We start from the raw sequence: 21,339 nt of genomic DNA, 5'->3' as shown, positions 1-21,339 counted from the left end.
AAAGTAATATCTGTCAATCAAGCAGCCAGAAAAAAGTTGCCAAGAAATCTGAACTTCAGTTATCCTCATTAAATTCATCAAAACTAAGAACTCCCACCATTGTCGATCTACAGCACAACCAAAAGCATGTATTTTTTCCAACTATTATGACTTTTTGACTGACAAAATGCAGATGAAAAATAGATAAAATCTTGTAATTCTTCAATTTTCTTGTCTATTCAATCTTATTACATGAAAATTTTCTTGTTACATTGTTTTACTATTTTATATGTTAAGGTTTTTACAAAGAAAAATGAGGACCAGCAGGCCAATTTAAAAGTTGAAAAACTTAAAACAATAAGTTTTAAAAACATATCCTTAAGTTTGAAACTTAAAAATGAAACTGTGACTGTTTAATCATTACATAAACTAATTTCACACAGAAGTTCTCCTTAATACTTGACAAGCTGTCGTTTCCTATCATTAGGCTGTTTGTATTTTGTGGATCTGGACAAATTCAAAGATTTAAATGGCTCTTTGGACAATAAAGGCTCCGGCCCCCGTCTTATGCCTTTTACTTGAGATTCAACATTTAAATGTTGTTTAAAAAGGCAGTACTGATTAAATGTCTCCAGGGCAGGATAAAAAAAAAGAAGGGTTGTTTGCTACAACAAAAAAAGGGAAGACGGCCTTATTCTCATTGTTGGGTGTAAGTAGTAAAAGAGTTGGACAGGATCTTATACACATACATCAGGTAATGTTTCTCTGCTCCTCCTTGGGATCACTGTCAGCAACAATAAACAACATTTAATTAGTTTTTGTTGGCCATTGGGTAAGTGTTTAGAACTGTTGTTGAGAGCAGCAAGACATGCGTAAATACATTCACTGGAATGTTTTAAAGACTAAAGTTTCCAAATAATGTAATTTTTTTGTTTGTATAAAACTTTTATCACTTTATGCATACTTCCATGTATGTGGCATCCAAATCTCAGTTGGTTTCACCTTTTTAGATTTCAGTTTTGGTTCTGACAATAAATGACTGCATAAATAGAGTGGAAACTAAGGGTTAGCTGGATGATGCAGTGAATGAAGGCTTTATTTCAGTCATCCAAATGAAATAACCCATTTGAGTTAAAAAGCATTAGTTCATGCATGTCAGTTATGCATGTCAGGCTGTGGCTCTCTTGTACATTCTCCTCTGATGACAATGTGGATAGATAGGTCTGACAGAGCTGTTCCTCTGACACTTTTACCACCAAACTTTGCCATGCCTTAGACCAATCAATAGGCTGCTTATCAGAGTCTTTTTTATCCTGTGCAGTTTGTGTGGACCTGCAGGAGTAGGTATGTGTGTGTAGGTGGCGAAAGAGAATAGCTGAACAAAAAAAAAAAGAAACAATATGAGGCTTTAATATTTGGTTGTAGACCGAAGGGGTGTGCGTGGGCGTGTGCGGGGTGGGGGGGAGCAGGGGGGGAGTATTGGGGTGTGTGGGCGTGTGTGTGTGTATATTTATGAAAATAGCATATTTAGCATATTTTTTTAACAGCATTTAGTCACCTCATCTGTGATTTCCTCTATAATTTATAATCACCTTTTTTCTTTTCTTCTGTGTTTTTTTCCAAATCTTTGCTTTTCCTTTGTTTAATTTACTCATTCTCCAAGATCCCTTTCTATTTCACGTAATATTTATCTGGGGAAGACATTTCTGATACTCATCATTTCTGTGGTTGCTTTGTGATGAAAACAATGTTTCCAGCCTTATGCTGACTCAACCTTAACTTCTGAATACAGCTTCCTTTGAGTTTATATCTCTTCATCACACTTAAAACAAAAATCTGCATGTCTGAAAACAAAATAATAAATACAAATCTATATCAATTTAGATATCAATATCTTTCTATTTCTATTACCATTTATTTAGCAAAAAACCCAACTCATTTAACAATCCCATATCATGAAATTAGTCTTACTTGAGGGGTTTCTTTGCACCCCTTCTTTGCATTTGTCAGCCTTCAGAAGAGGTTTTATCTCAACCTTTACATTTCTTAAAGGTTTAAATAATACTACTATGTAAACACAGCACACATTTAATACAGAAGGGATTTCTGATGTGCAGACATATAGATACTGTGTGCACATCCATTAATACCACATGTAGTGCACGGATGCCCCCTGCTTGTGTATTTGTTTAGAAGACTGGTGGTTGGTTAATGTTCCAATTAGGGGCTGGCTGGTGGTCGTTAAGAAGATGAATGATTCTCTCACATCTTAGAGGGCTGAGTGAGATAGAGACAAGAGGGAGCGAGCCTATTAGGACCCCTTCTCATAGCTCACACAGTGCTTCTTTCCTTACACTAACACATCACACGAGAGCGAAGTGTGTATACTGTAAATATACTAAAAGAGAAAGGTTAATTAACACATTCAACAAATGCCTCTCCTATTCTTCTTCCTTGTTCTCTGCCGTGCTTTACACCTGTGTCAAAGTAGGCCTTTTCAGTGTGTTGCCATTTCACACATTTTAGGAGAAATCTCAACGTCAGAAAGTCTCGCAGATTAAACATCTCACCTAAATGTCATAAAGGCTTACTTTAGGTGCCTACTTTTCTGCATATGTCTTCAGTGACAAAAGATTTTAAACTGACCTGTTCCTTTGTTTATTGTCTTTTTCCTGAATTTTCTGGAGGAAATCTTTTGTTATAGTGAGACCATGCCAGTTACAGATTCATCATTTGTGGTCGATGTGTAACTTTTTCACAGGCACGCTCAATGTTCTTCTGAGGGTGAGAAGTATTGCGCCTGTGGATTCAGTGGTGTGGGCAAAATCAGGTCATCAGGGCCCAGACTGGAGTAGAGCCTTCTTTGACATCAGCCCCAGCGGACCCTTCCAGGTAAAACACTGGTCTTCTCTCCAACACGGGGAACAGCAAAGTCAATAATATAGCAGTGAAAAACCTTAACACATAAATCTTTTGATAGGATTTCAAATATAAAACCTATATCTCAAGAAAAACCTCAACAGTTTTGAAATGGGAACCTGTTTGTTTGTTTGTTTGAATGACAGTAGGGCCCCTCCCCCTCTGCCCTACCTCATTACACTCAGCAATTGAGATGTGTTGCGTAAAATTCAGAACGTGACCTGCAGGTATGACCCAGTCATCTGGTAAGGGAACAACATGCAGTGTCTTCTCTACTGTTAACGTGAGTTTTGAAGAATCCAGCCTCTAAAGGCAATTCGGCTCCCAGTGTTTGCTCCTTGATTTTTATCATGGCCCACCACTGTCGCTTTGGCTCACTCAAAGGAGGCAGAAGAAAAAAAATAAATTACAACTCCTTTTTACTTGTCATCTCTCTCATGTTTTTGACATTTCTTTTAGTGCAGCCATTTCTTCTCCACTATGTCTTTCCCAGAAAAAAGACCTCTGACACAGCCAGAAATTAACAGGGAGTTTCATGGTTCACACAATTCCACGAACAGTTGACCTGGAAAGATTACCTTGAATCAGATTTATTTTTTTACAATGTATTTTCTGCAGTGACTTTAAGTCTGCAAAGGAAAATCAGTGGATAAAGACTTAAGGCCTCACATTTACTTCTGGATTGGTTGCTACCTCACAGCCATGTGTAAAAAATAGGACACCCAATAAAAAATTCTGTTCTTTATTAATAAGTCCTCTCATGTTGATGTAATTTTTTATTCATAGAATTTGATTCACTCGTTAAACAACATACATCAATAAAATTGTTTATTGAAGCTGAGGAAAAGGTTTGGCAACCCTAGTAGCTACTGTTCACCATTAAGTTTAAATACCTTCAGTGAGAAGCATTGATGGATGCTTATTAGTGCTTTGTAGCACCAACCTGAAACTAAAAGACTAAATATCAGATGAGCAGAATGTGTTGGATTGACAGATATGTTAGCCGCTCTTTTACTGGTCCTAAACATGTACAAGTCATGATTAGAGGAACAGTCTGTCCTGATGATCTTCTCTGCAGACCCAATTGTTTGGTACAGTTTGAGTCTGTCCTATTATGTGGATGAGCCCGACCACACAGAGATGGATGAACACATGACAGACTGTATGAAGGCAATGAAGAAAATGATCAGCAGCTCATGTGGAAAGATGAACTCTAAGTTGCTGTAGGACATATACTCTGCCTGGCCATCTAAGTGTGGGTTCTAGGAACTGGAAATTATTCACAGACGACACATTGTGGATGTTGAGGGGAAACAGTGTAAAGGAGTTTCTCCTGAAGTCCACTGTCATATCCACTGTCTTTAGTGGGTTTAGCTCCAGGTGGGTCTGTCTGCACCAGTGGACCAACCGATCCACCTCATGTCTGTATGCAGACTGTATCAGTCAGTGTCCTGACAATGAACAGATGGGTTCATTGATTAGCAGGCATTAGTATACAAGGGGAGTAAGACTGGTGTTGATACTTCCTGAGCTGGAGAAATTGCCTTCCAGCTGATCAGCAAGGAAGTTGGTGATCCACTGGCAGGTGGAGCCTGGTACATCTGACAGTGAGCTGGATGAGCTTCTGGTGGAAGATGTCTGGGTTGATAGTGTTGAAGGAAGACCTGAAGTCTACAAAAAAAAATAAAAAATCCTGGCCTATGTCCTTGGATGGTCGAGGTGGCACAGGATGAAGTGCTGACCCAAATTGACTGCATCCTCTGCCGACCTGCTGGCTCAGTCAGCAAACTGCAGGGAGTCCAGCATGGGGTCTGTGATGCCTTTCAGATGCTTCATCAACTGGCGCTCAAAGGTTTTTATGACCACAGAGCTAAAATGTAAGGTAGAATTCTTAGCACCTAATTGATTTGTAATACTACACAGATAAAAAAGTGTTTTGTAGACTTTACTTACTAACTTTTAGATCAAATTAAACTTACAAAAAGGTCTGATGATATGAGGTAAGTTGTCACTTTGTCTTTTACAGGTTTATAGGATAGTCAAAGTTCAAATGAATTGGTCCCATTCAGTCAGTATTGAGGGGAGTGACTGGGAGACATGGCAGAAAGAAGGCCTGTGTTTTACTGTTGTCTGTTGACACGTCACTGAGCATCTTTGGCTCTCTGGCAGCTGTGCTTGTCGTTATTTTTTCCCTGTTGGCACGTGGCAAAATAAACTCGATGACTCAGTCTAGCTTTCCGATTGACACCATACATCCCCTCACACTCATTTTCCCATCTTTGCTTACTCATTTTGTGTGTATGTTTGTGATAAGGTGTGTCTACCACAGTCAAGAATACTACCTGGGAAACAGCATTGACAGCCTTTGTGCAATCTCTTTCTGATTTTGTTTTTCATTTGTTTTCTCTTTTTCTGTGGGGAATCAGATGTGTCAGGTTCTTCATACTGTCCTGTCTCAGGGCTGATAACACAATAAATCATGAAATCTAAAAACAAAAGTTTTCAACTGTTATGCTGACTGTCCCTCAATTGTCCCTCAGTTGCTTAAATGCACTTCACACAAAATTTACATTTAAATAATCATTACATTAGAATCAGTCTGTGAGATCATTTGATAGCTGTATATGAGTTAAGTATCTCTGCTAGTTTTGTTGTAATGATTGTTGTAATGATTTCACATGCTGTTCTCTTACAGTATTTTGTTAATGTGGGCTGAAGTCATTTCCTCAGAATTTATAATGCTTTTGTAACATGTTTTATAAAGGCCAACAATTTTCTCAATCAGTGGGTGTATAGTATTCTTTATACCTTCCATCTACAAGTCTCTACATTTCTCATGTGAACTCATACATGTGTTATGATAAATGTTTTTTTTCCTTCACTATGTAATTTATTATTATTATTATTATTATTATTATTATTATTATTATTATTATTATTATTATTATTATTATTTATTTTATGCAGGTCTAATCCCCAAAACTCCACCTTGAACATCACAGGATAAATCCCAACAAATTGTATCCCAGGAGTTTCCAGAGGACTTAGATGCTTCATCACCTTGGTGTCCCGCAACTTATAAATGTGTCTCTGCTCCAACACACTCGAGTCAAATAATGAAGTCATTAGCAGGACTCTAGAGGACCTAACTGGCTGCCTATAAACGGTGTTGAACTGGAGACATCTAAAAGTTGCAGGACATCGGCCTTCAGGTCTGGAATGGGTGACCCCTGCTGTATCTCCTAACATAACAGATTCTCCCCCCAAATAATCTGTTTACTTCTGAAATTTAAAAAAAGTGTTTGAACAAAAATAAAATAGAAAATTATTACATTTACAATTCTCAAGAGTTGTTACAAAATCTGAGAGGAAAGTCTATCAAGACAACCATAGGATAACCTCTTGTCTCTTGATATTGTAGTCTGGTTATTGCATACAGTAGAATACACTTTTCTTCTTGCACTTTCCAAGCCCTAATGGACAGCTCAGACATCCTTTGCATTTGTTTGAAAGCCTTCTAGCTGAAGTAGTTTTTGTTTGTTTTTTTTTTTACTTGTAGATTCCAACCAAGTCTTAGCATGTCTTTTCTTCAACCTGTTCTCACAGAAATAATAAACTGTCAATGTATCCTAAGCCTGCTTTTCAGGTGGAGGCATTTAATGTCTTTAAATTACAGGCTGGTGCCACAAAAAAGCAAAAAGCTTTTTCCTCCCCATACTCAGTTGCCAGGGTTACCAGATGGCAGCACAACTACTTTTAAAAAATGTCAGATTATACTTGTGCTTTTTTGGAAAGGAAAATTCTTTACATGATTTTATCATTTAAAAAAAGAAAATTATATTATTGCTACAAGTCAATGATTCGATGCAATCTGCTGTGTTTCTTTAAATAGAAACTTTTTGAACTACTTGGAAAAATTAATTGAGCTGACTGTACCCTTTGATGACTTCAAGTGCAATAGATGTGTGGTTGAATTTAAATGATTTTTTTTTTTTTTAGTAAAATTTCTCAAGGCAACAATTGTTTTGAATTAGTGCTATTTAAATAAACTGAACGTCAACATTCTGCCTCTGCCACCAAGTCAATATGTTTATAGGGCTTCATAAATGCTGTTTTATTGTACCGGTAATGAGGAAAACTGTTATTTCACTATGGTACAGCCATTAATCTCAAATTTGGTGTAATTTTGTTTTTCAAATGATAGTTACTTTATCTTTAGCCCCACTTTAAATGTCAGTTTTACTGTGTTATTTAGACGCCTCACATGCAGGATAACAAACAGCTTTTTAAAATGATGATGCAAAGTAAATAAAGGAATCACTGCATAGAACGTAAGCTGATATGCGATAAAATGAAACTGAGCACAATATAGGATGACTGAATTGATAAGAGACTATTTCTTATATATATTTTTTTTTTAAAAACTTTGGTGGGTTATTTTTTTTTGTAGCTTTTATTTTTTGGTTACCAAAATATTTTCCTTTTTGATCTTCTTAGTCTGCGTACTTATTTGCTCTTCCAACCAACAGACTAACAATATTTCACTTAATTATTTAAAAGAGATGCTATTTCTTTCTCATTTGGGACAAATTAGTGATGTTCTCTGTTTTTTATTTTTTCAAATGCCTGATTCACTTTTCATTTGACTGACCCTTTAGCGTCTGACCTGTTACGTTGTCAGAGATCTGACTTGAATTCTTTTTGTTGACCTGATCAACTACTTCTGCTTTTGAATAAAATTAATTAGATTTTAACTCTCATAATAATCATAAAACTAATGAGTTGTATATTATCTTTGACTCTCAACAACAGTTTAACTTTTATCAATTGAACATTTCTGTTAATGTTTATTTGTCTCCTGAGTTTCTTTCCTTACACCAATAAAAATATTGTAAAATTTTGCCCAACTTGCTGCACCCATTATTTTCTCTTTAGTTTTTCCTTTTCAAAGATGTATAACTTATTTAAATTCACTAAATTTTTTGTGTGATGATATTCACTTTTATGAAGTGCAGAAGTGTCCATGGAGAACACAAACTTTTTCATCCCATTCACAGCTTCATGACTGCATACTGGCCTTTTAGGTGCTGCCACTCATCTTTTTATTTTCACTTTGTTTTTGCTCCATCCATCAAATGTAAATATGCCTTTGAGAATAATGCTTCTGCGTACTTGTCTTACAAAAAAGATATAGTCCACCCATTGTGTAATATTGAAACAAACATTTATTGGACTTTGTATCCAATAAGTTAGATTTGCAATTTAATTAAATTCTTCCCTGCAAAGTTTTCTCTTTTTTTAATTAGATAACTACATATTTAGGGATTAAATGAATTACATTAAAATAAAAAGTCAATCACATTACAACAAATTAATGATGCTTTATTTCTCTTCTGTAAGCTCACAGTGAAATCCATTTATAAAAATAAATTAAAAAATAGATTTGTTTTTGTGCTATTGTGACACAATAGCACAAACACAGTAACACACTGTAGGTCATTCGTTTCCTCTCACCCTTATTCGGATTAACCCAAGGCCATCTGTGTTCCTCACAGTGTCCCCATACCTGAGGGGCATGTGGGAAACCAGGCCAACGTATATTTTCCTTTTTCCTTGCATTGCAGGGGAAATCTGCTCTGCGTTGGCATTTCAAAGTCCTCACTGTATATCTGTGAGTTCTTTTCCTTCTCTAACACATGCAAAGTCAATCATTTTTTTCCTCCTCCTTCTCCCAAGACCGTGTCCCTTTTGGTATGTGGACAGGACATCAATGGGAACATTAAAGGTTACAAGACTCGACAAAACAACACTCTCACAGCTCCAACCTGACACCTGACTGTACCTCCTTTGATTCTGGAATCTATTTCTGCACCTACACACTCGCAGGTCCATCTGGGTCATTTTTACTCTCACAGGTTGATAACAATTCTGCACATTTTCAAATAAGTGTATTTGTTTTATGTCTACAAAAGATGTTGTACTATGGAAAGTCCCAACAGACAGTTTGTCTTGTTGCAACAAAGGATATATTAAGGATTTAATATAGGTTGTATGCCAAATCATATTATCTATGACTTAAAGGGAAGTGTCAAAGTTAAATTTAGGGTTAGGTTTTCAAATCAAAACACATTTAAGTGCTATGTCATCTGCCAGTTTAAACTTTGTTATATTTTCATTGTTGTTTAGTGTATATACATACTTTTCATATCATACTGATTAATAGATAAAAATGTGATTTTGATTGTCTTGTATTATGCTCGATTGGTTCAGATTATATTTAACAGATGGGGTGTATTGCACCAGACGGCAATTACAAATGAGACCAAATATCACCGGTGAGGTTCCTCAAGTTTCCATTCTTGAGCTGTTTGTGTTCAATTTAATTTGTTTTCCTCAGATTGTGAATTATTATAACATCATTCTGGCCTTATTGCAGCATTTATGTTTGAAAATAATTTCATCAATGACAATCACATTTTTTGAGGAACTAATTTTATTTTTTTCATTAGATGTATATCAAAAAGTTCAAAATTAGCACAAATAAGCCCAGTTTTTTGTCTTCAAAATGTCAAATCAGATAAAGGCAATTATTTAGACTCTCACATTTTGGGGATCACAAAAAAATCCAGAAAACAAGTTATCATTTTGGACTGAATGATGTTAAATTTAAGTCCAAGTCTACCAACTCTTCACTTTCAGTTGCTCACATTGTTGTTATGGTATCGGTGCGGGAAAAAAAAATTATAAAATCAATTTGGCATCTGCAGCTGCCAGAGTCCTGACCAACACCAAGAAAATGGATCACATTGGTCCAAAAAGTTCTATAGTATGTGCTTATCACAAGTCTCCCTTAAAACCTAAAATGTGCATAAGTTGTCAGCCCCTTTGAAATCAAGAATGAAAACATTCCTGCTGAAGGGCCTTAAATATAAACCCCAAATATTACTTAATTGGTTATTTTTCTATCATGTTCTAATTAATTATTTCCTTGAATTTGGATTTTGACATGTCTTTTCTACTGTGTGAAACTTTTATTATTGTTTTAATGTGTTTCTTGTTTCTATGTCATTTTCTGTAATTAGCAGACTTACTGTTGATTATTTAAGGCTTTTCTTTCCCTTGATTAGTTTATAAAACTTTTCATGAACAACCTTGCTGCTCCCAAAGCTCAGAAACAGATGTAGTTGACTTCAAATTAGTCACCAGCAGTGATTTATAAGTGTGAGGCACTGCTGACACAGCCGACTCACACTTCAGTTGGCTGTTTTTACACTACACATTCGGTGAAAGGGCACAAGCCCATTTTCCCATGCCTAGAAAAACATATATTTATACACTCTATGTACTCTATAGTAAGTACTCTTTGCAGGAGCAATTACACATTGGGTGACTTGTATTGTACTTTAAATATGCTGTAGTTCTGTGTTTTTTGTGTGTCAAACCCAGCGACAGTTCTGGGATTTCTTGACTCAATTATTTTTCTCATCTTCTCTAATTATATGACAATCTGGTATATTCCTTGTAGAGGAAGCAGTCGCAGGTGTATGGATGTATGCATCTGAAGCTCTAGTTAGTTGTCATTAGGGGTATTATTGTATGAATGCGTAAAACTTGATTCAGCTGACAGAAACGTTTCCACAAAGTAAGTACATTACATTTCACCACAGCTAAGCAGTGACGAAACTGCTTGGAAGTGTACATAAATTAGAGAACTGTGGACTTTTGGCCAATTAGCCTTTTTCCTCTCCTAAAGTTTTCTTCACAGCTTCCAGTCTGCCTAACAATGAAATCCCTTGCACAAATGAGCCGACCACCTAAATCCATACTATGCTGTCGACCTTCTTTTTATCCCCCTAAATACCACCCAATCAGCTTCAAGGTTTTCCTAGTTATATTATTTGTTCATTACAAGAAGGTTTCTCATTCCTTACCTAAATTAAAGTAAATAGTGCAAGGGTGGCACTGCACTCGTTCTTCCTTTCCTTTTATTAATGTAATTGATTGGACTCTATTTGGAGAGAAGGCGACTACAAACCGAATGAAAATGTTTAAAGTCTCGTTCAGACAAAGAGTGAGTGTGATCGCTTCAAAGAAGACTTCAGCAATATCCACTGTCATTACATGGATGAACATGGACTGCATAAAGTAGTCAGCATACCCAGAAAGAAAACATTTTGTACATCTATACTCTTAATCAGAAATTAATCAAACTTTGTGGGGAATCTTACATCGCTTTCACAGACTTCAGGTTCTCTCTCAGATGTGAGTGAACTTGCATCACATGCTCATGGCTAGATTATTGGTTTCTGCCCAATGAATTTTATGTTTGATACCTCAACTTGACATTCCCGTTAGGCACTAACACCACAGTGCTCACAGATGAAAGCAAAGGCAATGGAAGGCATCAAACATGAGGTGTGTTAGCTGTGCTGTTTGCTCACCCATTCTTCACCTTTCATCCAGAGCATGTGCGCTGAGGTCAGGCTTTTCCACTCGGTGGGTCGGTATCAGGTTAATGGAACCTACACTTGTTTTAGCTTGATATATTTACTCACAAATTGATGGCAGGGCATGTCCCCTAACTGCAGTATGTTGGTGTTAACAGATGGAGTTTGTAAAGTGAAACCAGTCATGCGTTATTTGCTATTCCTCTATGTCTGCCCCTTCTCCTATTAACCCGAGCTTTAGATATATGTATGGAGGTGGTATATAAGCAAAGAGCAGGCAGGTTCTCTTCAACAAGGAATTTCAACACACAGTAACACCTGTATTTTTTTTCTGTAAAGTTAGAAAGCCTTGAGCTAAAGTTGGATGACACATGATTTTGGGAATATTACTGCATGTATTGGCCAAACTTAAATAGCTTGCTATTTCTGTAACATTGAAAAGTCAATTAAACTGGTAAGGGTAAATAATACCTATGATTTTTAATGCATTATGAAATGCTGCATTTGCCACATATTAAACTCCAGCAGTGGCTAGAAATGTGGGTTCTGTATTTTTTCTGTATTTTGAAGCAACAAAGTTTCCTTGTTTGTTCTATTTTCCTTCCTCAGAAAGAATGTGCTTGTTTTTTTGATTAGCTGGGTGCAATGGGCTTTTGGTGCCTTTGTTACACCGCAGTAATTAGGCTGTCACTCAGAAACCAGATGGCTGTTGGCTAAAATGGGAAGTTTTCAGATGAGACTCCTGTTTAGTCTTGTTGTTGTGGTCCCAGAAAAAATTACTATACATGAGCTTGAATGCTAAGAATATTGAATTGAGATTTTCAGTTTCCTGTTAGTGTATCTGTTTAAAGCTTTTGAGATCAAGGTGATTCTTTAAAAAAAAAAAAAAAAAGTTTATCCCTAAATTTTTAAAGATATAATTTCAGAAACCCAAGAAATGAGCAATACAATGAGATAGCTTTTCTCTTTTCAGATATATTTCTATGGGAATGTAGAACATTTTGAGAATAGTTGCAATACAAGGTGACTGTAGTACCTTGTATTACAACTATACATGATTGAGTGAATGACTAACAGGCCCTTAACCAACCAGAAAAATATTCCACCACACTTTTACCACTGACTACTGCACTAATTTGGAGCTGCAGCAGATGTTCTGGTTGTGCTTACCTTTTAAACTAACTGACATGGCATCTTGCTTGTCTCTGTCTTTCCCAAACAGATTGTGTTTGAAGGAATCCGAGGTGCAGGCTTTGAGGGAGATATCGCCATTGATGATGTGTCCATCACCATAGGAAAGTGCAAGCAGGAGAACACGGTAGCCAACGCAGGTAAGACAGGTAAGATGTGACTGATGGGATATGACTGGTGCCTGAGTGTGTGTGAAGAGAAATGCTTCTGAACATGCATATGCACTTAATAGCTAACAATTTTCACTAAAACAGCCAGTGCAGCATGTGTTAAAAGGTAGACAGTTCAATTTAAGCTGAAATAATATTAGCTAAAGCATGAAATACGGACTTAAGAGAAAGAAACGGTTTATTTCTCTTTAGCTTTAGGAGAAATAAATACCTGTTTCAGTGTTTAGGAACACAGAGAAAATATTTTTGTTGTGTCTTTCCTCAGCAGCAATTGTTTCACCCAATTTTACTTTTGTTTTCATTTTCTATTTTGTCACATCACACTCCTGCTGCCTTCCCTATATTCAACTTCATTATGCCTCGCCTCTCTCTCCTCCTTGCTCGATCTTCCCCTCTGATAAATGTTTACCTCTGCACATCATGCCTCATGTTGGAGAGGCTCAGTTATTTACCCTTCGGCGTGAAAAGGAAATGAAAGAACACCATTTGTTAAAAAATCTTTTTATAAAATAAGTGTAATTTCAAGATTGTAAATGACAGAGGTAAAAAGAAAAACACAACTTTTAAACTAAGAATTTTTTTTGTGGTTTTTAGAAAGAATTTCTGCAATAGCTGACTCATAATTCTTATTTGCAACTAAGTCCAATGCCAACAAGCTGTAAAAGCTCAATAATATTTTCCTTGATTTATCTTTGTTTTTATTCTGCATTGACTATTATTTTCATATTAAATTTCCATAGTCATTCTATAAAGCTGTCCTGCTCTCAGACACATAAGCTTCAGTCAACAAATCATAATTGCTTTGAAAACATCATCGTTATTGCTAATAATAAATGTATTAATGGTATCATTATTCATTCATTGGATTATTACCTATTTTTGACCCAGCACCAGTTCCAACATATAAATCAGGTTCTCACTAAGTCTTGGTCACATTTAACAATATTTATTAGTTTCACATTTTTGCTATATGTTGAGCCATTTTGTATTATTTTAGCACAGAGAGCTATGGGTGGTGGATATGGAGGTAGCACTAGTGTGTACCTCATAAATTTGCACCTGCAAACATAAGACTTTTTCTCTCTAATAATGATTCTAAGAAAAAAAAAAAAACACTTGATGAACTGAGATTAAACTCCTAAAACAGGAGCACGGCCGTTATCCAGCAACTTTACCTTGAGGGCAACACACACATACACACACACCCCAAACAGTTTCAACAAAACACTTCATGTCAAAGTAAGCATGTGGAATGACACAACTAGCCGCAAGGGTCAAATAAAAGGTCAAAGACATAGAGAGACTAACGTGTGTGAATACATATGCTTTAGACTGCTAAAATGTGGTCAGAGGGATGGGAAGTAACGTTTTGTTGGTACTGAAAAATTTGAATTCAAGACTCAAACTCAGAAACTATTTCATAGAAAATACAGGTTCAGAACTGACTCAGCTGGCTTAGTCCATGCCGCCGCTGCTTTTAGTGTTCCTATGCTCTTAATTCTTTTAAACTTGTGAAAAATACAGGCTAACAGACAAAGAAGCTAAATAAATCTCAAGCAGATCAAAAGAGCGGCAACTCCAGAAAGAAGTGAGACGTGTGATTTGAGTATTAGAGCAACAAGCTTGATTTTATTCAGCAACATGTGGTGAGAATCTACAGGGCTTTGTTAACTTTTGCTTGGATTTGCGACAGAGAAACTATCAGAGCCATGAAATCGTCTCATAACAGCAAAAAACATGAACGTCAATAAATTATTAACAACTTGTGTTTTCTTTTTAAACCTTTTGGAACATTCTGCGTGAGATGCATGTGTATGAGCACGCCTACAAGCCCGTGCTGCAATGTAACACATATGTGCATGTAACAACACGGGCGGATGGTGTAAATAATAGATGACGGCATAAACAGGAAGAGGAAAGCTCTTGAGCTCAAAGAGTGTGCATGTTCGATTGTGTCCTACGGGTTCTTTGAGACTCGCATACCACAGACAGATGGGTAATTATCAGGCAGGCGACACGAAGGTCTTTGCCATTGCAAGAGACAAGTACTTCTATTGCAATTTTACCTCCATTGGTTCTGCAAGGTAAAATAAGGACCAGAAAGGGATTAAAGTATGTTTTCAGCTCATAATGAAGTAGAAAGGAACCACAATTAAAAGAAGATAAAATAACGTGATGAATGCAAGTTCCATCTCATGTAGTGAGCTTTAAAAGTACAAATTCTGACCTTGTTTCTTGCGTCCAAAGTTCCTAAATAGGCTTAAGTACAGGTGTTGTTTTTCCCACTGGGACTTTGTTTTCCCATAGAGACCAGCCCAACTCTGCCTCCCCCTTTTGTGGGAGAGGAACCAAGCTCAATTGTATTCTCCATCATGGAAAACCAAGCTGTGTCTCACGCACAAACCACACAAAATTCTGCATCTATAAATATATACAGATTTTATTTTTATTTTTTGAAAGGATAGTCTGAAAGTATTCTGCTGGGCTAACATTACTTTCAGCATCAAGCACAATCTTCAGCTTTGTAGATGAAAAAATGTTGAATAGTCCGATTATCATGGCATGAGTTATGATTTTTCCAGGCCAACAAGTAGTCGGCATTTTGAACTTCATTCTGACCCAAATAAGCACACACTACCTGCTGTGTAAAAATGACAGCAAAACAAAACAAAACCTAAGAGTAAAGTTTTTCCATTTATTACCGCTATGGATAAGTAGCCTACATTTAACAATGCTCACATTTATATCAGGTTAACAGAGTGTATACACAAGGGACTCTTGTGCTAAATGAAAAATGATTGCCTCTGACTTATTTAGTGCAACTCCACCTGCCCAAATCACAAAGCTCCACCTGGCTTATGTGTTGTTTTCAGAGCAAAGGAGATGGTTAAAAAAAAAAACGGTGCCTTTAAAAATATATAAAAAATTAAAATAAATCTCTCTAAGTGGCTTTTTATCAGAATTGACATCTCCAGTAACACATAAGACTTTAGTCTACGTTCTTTCAAAGGGGTGAGAAACCTTTGCAACCAGAAAATTTAGAAAATTGTTTCTGGCACAGCTTCACTGACTCAAAATGACTTTGTAAGTAGATCATGTGTCTGTAATATAAAGTGTTTGTGATATATTTAAACTACACATATAGTGTTGAACATGGCAAAATACATACTATTTGCTGATGATACAAGCAGGGAGAATTTTCAGAAACCTTTGGAGATGATCCCCTCAGAAATGAAAATAAATTAAAGCATTGGTTTGACAGAAAAACTATCATTAAATGTATGCAAAACTAAATGCATGTATATTTAAACTACAATATTCCAGCACAATGGTATAAATAATATTTGATAATATTGAAGTGGAAAGAGTATTAGAAAAAAAGTTTCTTGGCTGTCCAAGAGGAGGAGTAATGACATGAGCATTTCAATTGAACTTATAAAGTCAAACAGAAAGCTTAATGAGGAATCAAGATAAATGTGCAGTAAAATTCCAAATGAAGACTTGAAAGACAGACCAAACAGAATAATATGTATATGATAAGAGGGGAACAAAAACTGCTAATTTAAAGGTAAATCTAAAACAGTGATGAGTAACTTACACCTGGTTATTGAGTTGCTCAGAATAGATTTCTAGTTGAAATAGACCAACAGTAAGAGAATATAAGTGACTTTATAGAAAGTTAAAACAAAAAGATCAAAACATTCAACAGATTTCTCCACTAACAAAAAAAAAAAAACACTACAAGACTAAATGGTCAAAATAAAAAATCCATTGATCCTAACAAGAACACCAGATTCTATTTCAATTTATTGTCCATCTTCTGTGCTACAGGAATGTGGAGTGTACTATTTATTGATCGAAGCTTTATTATAGATATTGATTTTGTGCCTGAGGGATGGACAGTTGTTATGAAATCATATTGATTTTGGAATACACTACACACTCTTTTATTCATAAAACTTTGTTGAAGAAGGTAACAATTTTAATTTCTTTATGAAGCACAAGTCTATACTGTTTGTGTAGTAGAAGAGATGATGGCTGGTAAGAGTGTAGTAAATAACTTTGAAAGGAAAATAAGATTTTAACCTTGCAAAATACACTTCAATTTATCCTGAATGTCCAGCTGACGGTAGAGTTTATCTAAAAAATATGTTGAACAACTATTCAAAAAGATTAGAGCTATGGACTAATTTTAATGAGTCTGGAATTTGTTTACTCTTCTCTTTTTTTACTGGTCCTTTTCATTTCAGCTCACTTTGCTCATCCAAGAAACACTCTATTTGCATTTTATGACATCAACCATCATCCTCGCTGCAGAACTGATAAGGAAATGTTAGTCCCTTTAAGCACATCAGTCTTAAAAGCACCAATAAAACCCATTCCCAATGGGGGAATTCATGAGGAATTGCAATCTCCTATTTTTGACCAACCAAATATTTGCTTTTGTTTTGCCCTGGAATGTCCTATGTACATTCAGGGGCAAACAGTTCAGTAGATGGAAGCAATTTGCACCTACGTTTGCATCAGCTACAAAACACAGCAGTTGTAAAATAAACCATTTTGTGAGATACAAATGCTTCTGTCTCTTGTTGTTTCCGTTACTCTCATTAATCTAATTATTAATCTGATGAGGCATTGCTCTAAACTTTAAAAATAAGAAGAATCACAGATTCTTTATTGCCTCTCTGTTCCACAACTCAAATGGATTGCTGTAACAAAGTTAGTTTATTTTCTCTGCGTTTCTATAACTTACTGTTTTCTGTAATTAAAGTTTATATGTGGTACCATAATTTGTGAACTTTTGAGCACACCTGAATATAAGCCACTATTTTTGAAAATCAAAAGTGAGCATAGCCACATTGTACTATGAGATATCACCATAGAAAGATTTTTTTTTTTTTTACATCTAATGAAATACGTACTGATAATATAAACACATATATACCTCTATCTCTGGTTTTTCATACTAAATTCATATGTTTTACTTTCTTTAAATGTCAGCAAACTGTGCAGAGAAATTATGTGCTTGGTGAAGCTATTTTAAGAGCAGTTATGCCTCTTGGTCTAGTTTCAGAATTTAAATCAATAATAAACTAAGATTTTCCCAAATTCAGCACCTCCAGTTAACTTTGTGAATACACCTTATCGTTTTTTGATTCACAAAAATCATTTAAACTGGTCAAAAGTCAAGTGTAAGTGTACTGCCTCTCTGCATAAACTGATATGACTTTTTCTGTTTGTCTTCTTCCCATAGTTCTTATTGGAGGATCACGGTCACTCCCACTGGCCAGGTGGCTGACCTTTGGCCTCTCCTGCTTCCTCTCACTCCTCTACAGATGATGAGCACTTCCCAGAGCACCACCACTTGTCTGTACTAACAGACACTGCCCTGACTCGCGCTTTTTAAATTCCCTCTTTCTCCTCCTCTCTGCCTCCTCTCTTGTACATGTGTCGTCACTTGTCGGTCCTCCTCACTCGCTGTCATATCCCTCTTGCCTTATATCGGTTCCATACCTCTATCACAAGGTCACACAGTTTGTCAACTTTCTGTCTTCCTCTTTCTTTGACTGTTGCAGCATTTATGCTCAGAGTATAATCAACTGACTCACAATCTGTATTAAGGATTGACATACTTATAGAAGAGTAAATCTTTCACCTCAAACACTATGATAGGTGAAAAACCTTATTCATATTAGTGTCACTTTCTTGCCTTTTTCTGTGCTTCATTAACCTTGTTTGTCCATGTGCATACTGTTTGTAACCATCCACCCTCCCACCCCAGTCCCTCCAGCCACCGTATCCCACAGTCCTGGCACCCTATTTCCAGACACAGCAAAGTGTCGGACACGCTACCAAAGATGACAAAGAACCTGAGGGAATAAAACGAAAAACAGGGATTCCAAAAAGAAAAGTGAGAAAAGAAGCAGAAGATAAAAAAGGGATTTTTTTTTTTTTTTTTTTTTTTTTTTTTTACAAAGACTGCCATCTTTTTGCATCGTTCTTTGGGGTAGTTGGAAACTACTGACAAAGAGATGAAGAACCACATGAATGAATCAAGCAAAAATAATTGTTTGTGGAAAAGGACGCATATAAAGAGGATGATGAAAGCTGGATGCCCTCAGTAGCCTCTCTGCTTGCCACAAAAGACAAACCTCAGTGCGGATTATACGTGTACATTTATCTCTCTCTATACATATATATATATCTATATATTAAATATAACAAAATTTAAACTAAAAGACTACAAGGACAATGGAGGACTGTAGTAAGTAAAATTAAAGAAGCACAATGTTTATACTACTCTGTTGTACCTTTGAGTTTTATTTCACTTCTTATGTGATGTTGCAGTCAAATCTTTTCAATGTTTTTGATATTTTGGAGGGTTTTTTGTTTCGCCATATTAAGGATCAAAGACAATGAGTAATAAAGTATTATTATATTCATATCTGTACGATGTAGAGAGGATGATTTATGATCCTGAACCTGATCTGAGCACCCAGAGGGAATACACACACGACTCAAGCCATCTGGATTGAAACCTCAACCTTTTCTTTTGCACTAACACTAAAAGACACACACCTCTAAACATACATTGCACAAACACACACTCATCTATCCGTGTTGCCTTCACCATAAACCCTGCAGAAAGACCGCTTCTTGAATAAAGCAAAAAACAAATATATAAGAGTGGTTGACAAGATTTTAACAACTATATTGATGCACTCATTTTTGTAAAAATGAACAAATTGTTTAAGTACTAAACAGAAACAAAATTCCTTATATAAAGAAAATTAAAGTGTTGAAAAATATTAAGAAAAACCTTTTCCCTGATTTCTTTTTAATATTTGATGCTATGTATGGATATTTCACACAGCAAGATTTCTGTGTATAGATTGCTTTAGTTGAGTAGTTATGTTTTTAGATTAAACAGACTTCATAATTACATTTACATGATTATTAAATTTAAGCAATATGAGCTTCATATATAAACCTCAATGTGCAAATGAACCAGTTAATGGAGGCTTAATCCATCTTTTATTCAATGTTACTTAAATTGAATGCAGTTGTGGTTTGCTACACCATGCTTCATCTTATCTAAAATAACGGTCAACTTATTTTGATGTGTTTCTGTATGCTGATCATCTTCATTGCCATGTATATTGCATGTGAACCTGTCTGCTCATTCCTGTACTCACTTCTACCTGTCATGTTAACATTGAGTTGTTCATTTCATTTTTTTTGCCTTCATTATTTTTTTATTTGAGTTTTACAAAGCTGCATTGTTGTTTTTGTTGAATGATAAGTAGCACGTAACACACAGGCGTCGTGTGTCTGTTAAATATTGACTTATCCAGATGTTAGGAGGTGGATTTATGCTTGTTTGAGCATATAAGAACACATCTGTAAGATCCCACAGTGTCAACATTCACACAAATTTAAGTTTTTATGGATTTTGGGGAGAAGAAATGATTTGTGCATTATCTTATCTGACTACATCCGTCTTATACGAATGAGCTTTTAAGAAAATACCTCTTGTTTTCTCCTAACTTTTAAAGAGTTGTTTATTTGTGGGATTAATTCCAGGTTAAGTTCATAAGCAGTATTCCACACCGATGAGAACACATTGCATATGTGAGTACTTTATACTTAGTTGCAAGTATGTTGATGACATATAAGGCATTCATATGCATGACATCTCCTCATGTTAACTGTCCAGCCATTCCTCTTACTGCTTAAGTAGAAGTAGTGAGTGGTGAAAGTTTATGGTCGCAGTTTCTGAATGCGAGCATGACGCTTTTTGAAATTAGTAATGGTATTAGTGCCACATATGATCCTTTATTTTGGTTTAATCAATAGGAAACACACTTTTTATAAATTTTGTGACAACTTAAAACTTGAGTTTAAAAAATGTCCCCTTACAACATTGTTGTTAATCTGATAGGGGAGATAATTAAATTTTTTATCCCATCGCAATCAAAAACTGTAAGACATATGAAGTCATAAATGTTATTTTATGGGTACGTACATTTTCATATTTTCAAATTAGAAATTTTTCAGTAGTTGCTTAGAACTTAAGTAATAGTTTATAAGAATGTAATTAAGCCTGTAGCAAAACTGTATTTTGGGCAACAGGAGGGTTCCATATATGTTCCGTAATAAAGTGACATGCTAAAAATTTCACATATTTATTAAGTGATACTCATTTTTTCAGTAAAGTAAAACAAACCTTTGTCCATTTGCACTCAAACGTTATAGCATAAAAAGCATAACTAATTTTTTTCACATTCTGAAGAACATGAAATTTCATGTTGGTCTATTTTCGTATGAAAACCAAAATAATCTTTTATTGCTTTAAGACACAAACTTTATGATTTGTGTAATCTTCTAAGGAATTGTCTAGTTGCTTAAAAAAAAAAAGTAGGTGGGATCAAATGTGTTGTTAAATGAAGTGATAAATCTAAAGACAGGAAATGTGACAGAAAATTTACTGTAAATTGCTCATGACAATTGCTGCTCAGTTGTCATGAGCAGCAATGACAACTGCTTATTGTCATAGAAATGACAATGAGCAGTTTATTTTTTTATTTCCTAGCAGGTTCTGAGAGTTTAAGACAGGTTTTTATTAAATAAAA

General features: G+C 35.6%; 1 protein-coding gene across 2 annotated transcripts in view; it reads left to right on the top strand.

Moving 5' to 3' along the window:
- The window catches only part of mdga1 (MAM domain containing glycosylphosphatidylinositol anchor 1), a 182,254-nt gene extending 161,367 nt beyond the window's left edge, over positions 1-20,887 (top strand). The window contains exons 16-18 of one of the 2 annotated variants that reach the window (XM_032561218.1): positions 2,741-2,871; positions 12,568-12,676; positions 17,961-20,887. In XM_032561218.1, coding sequence (XP_032417109.1) covers positions 2,741-2,871; positions 12,568-12,676; positions 17,961-18,046 — 326 coding nt within the window. In that variant the 3' untranslated portion in view covers positions 18,047-20,887. Of the gene's footprint in view, positions 1-2,740; positions 2,872-12,567; positions 12,686-17,960 lie in introns of both variants that reach the window. The other variant, XM_032561217.1, reaches the window with a different exon arrangement.
- Positions 20,888-21,339: the final 452 nt, after the last annotated feature.

The sequence above is a fragment of the Xiphophorus hellerii genome, chromosome 4 (assembly GCF_003331165.1).
Source record: "Xiphophorus hellerii strain 12219 chromosome 4, Xiphophorus_hellerii-4.1, whole genome shotgun sequence".
NCBI lineage: Eukaryota > Metazoa > Chordata > Actinopteri > Cyprinodontiformes > Poeciliidae > Xiphophorus > Xiphophorus hellerii.
Note: the sequence above shows the minus strand (reverse complement) of the source record. Positions and strands in the feature narration are given on the sequence as shown.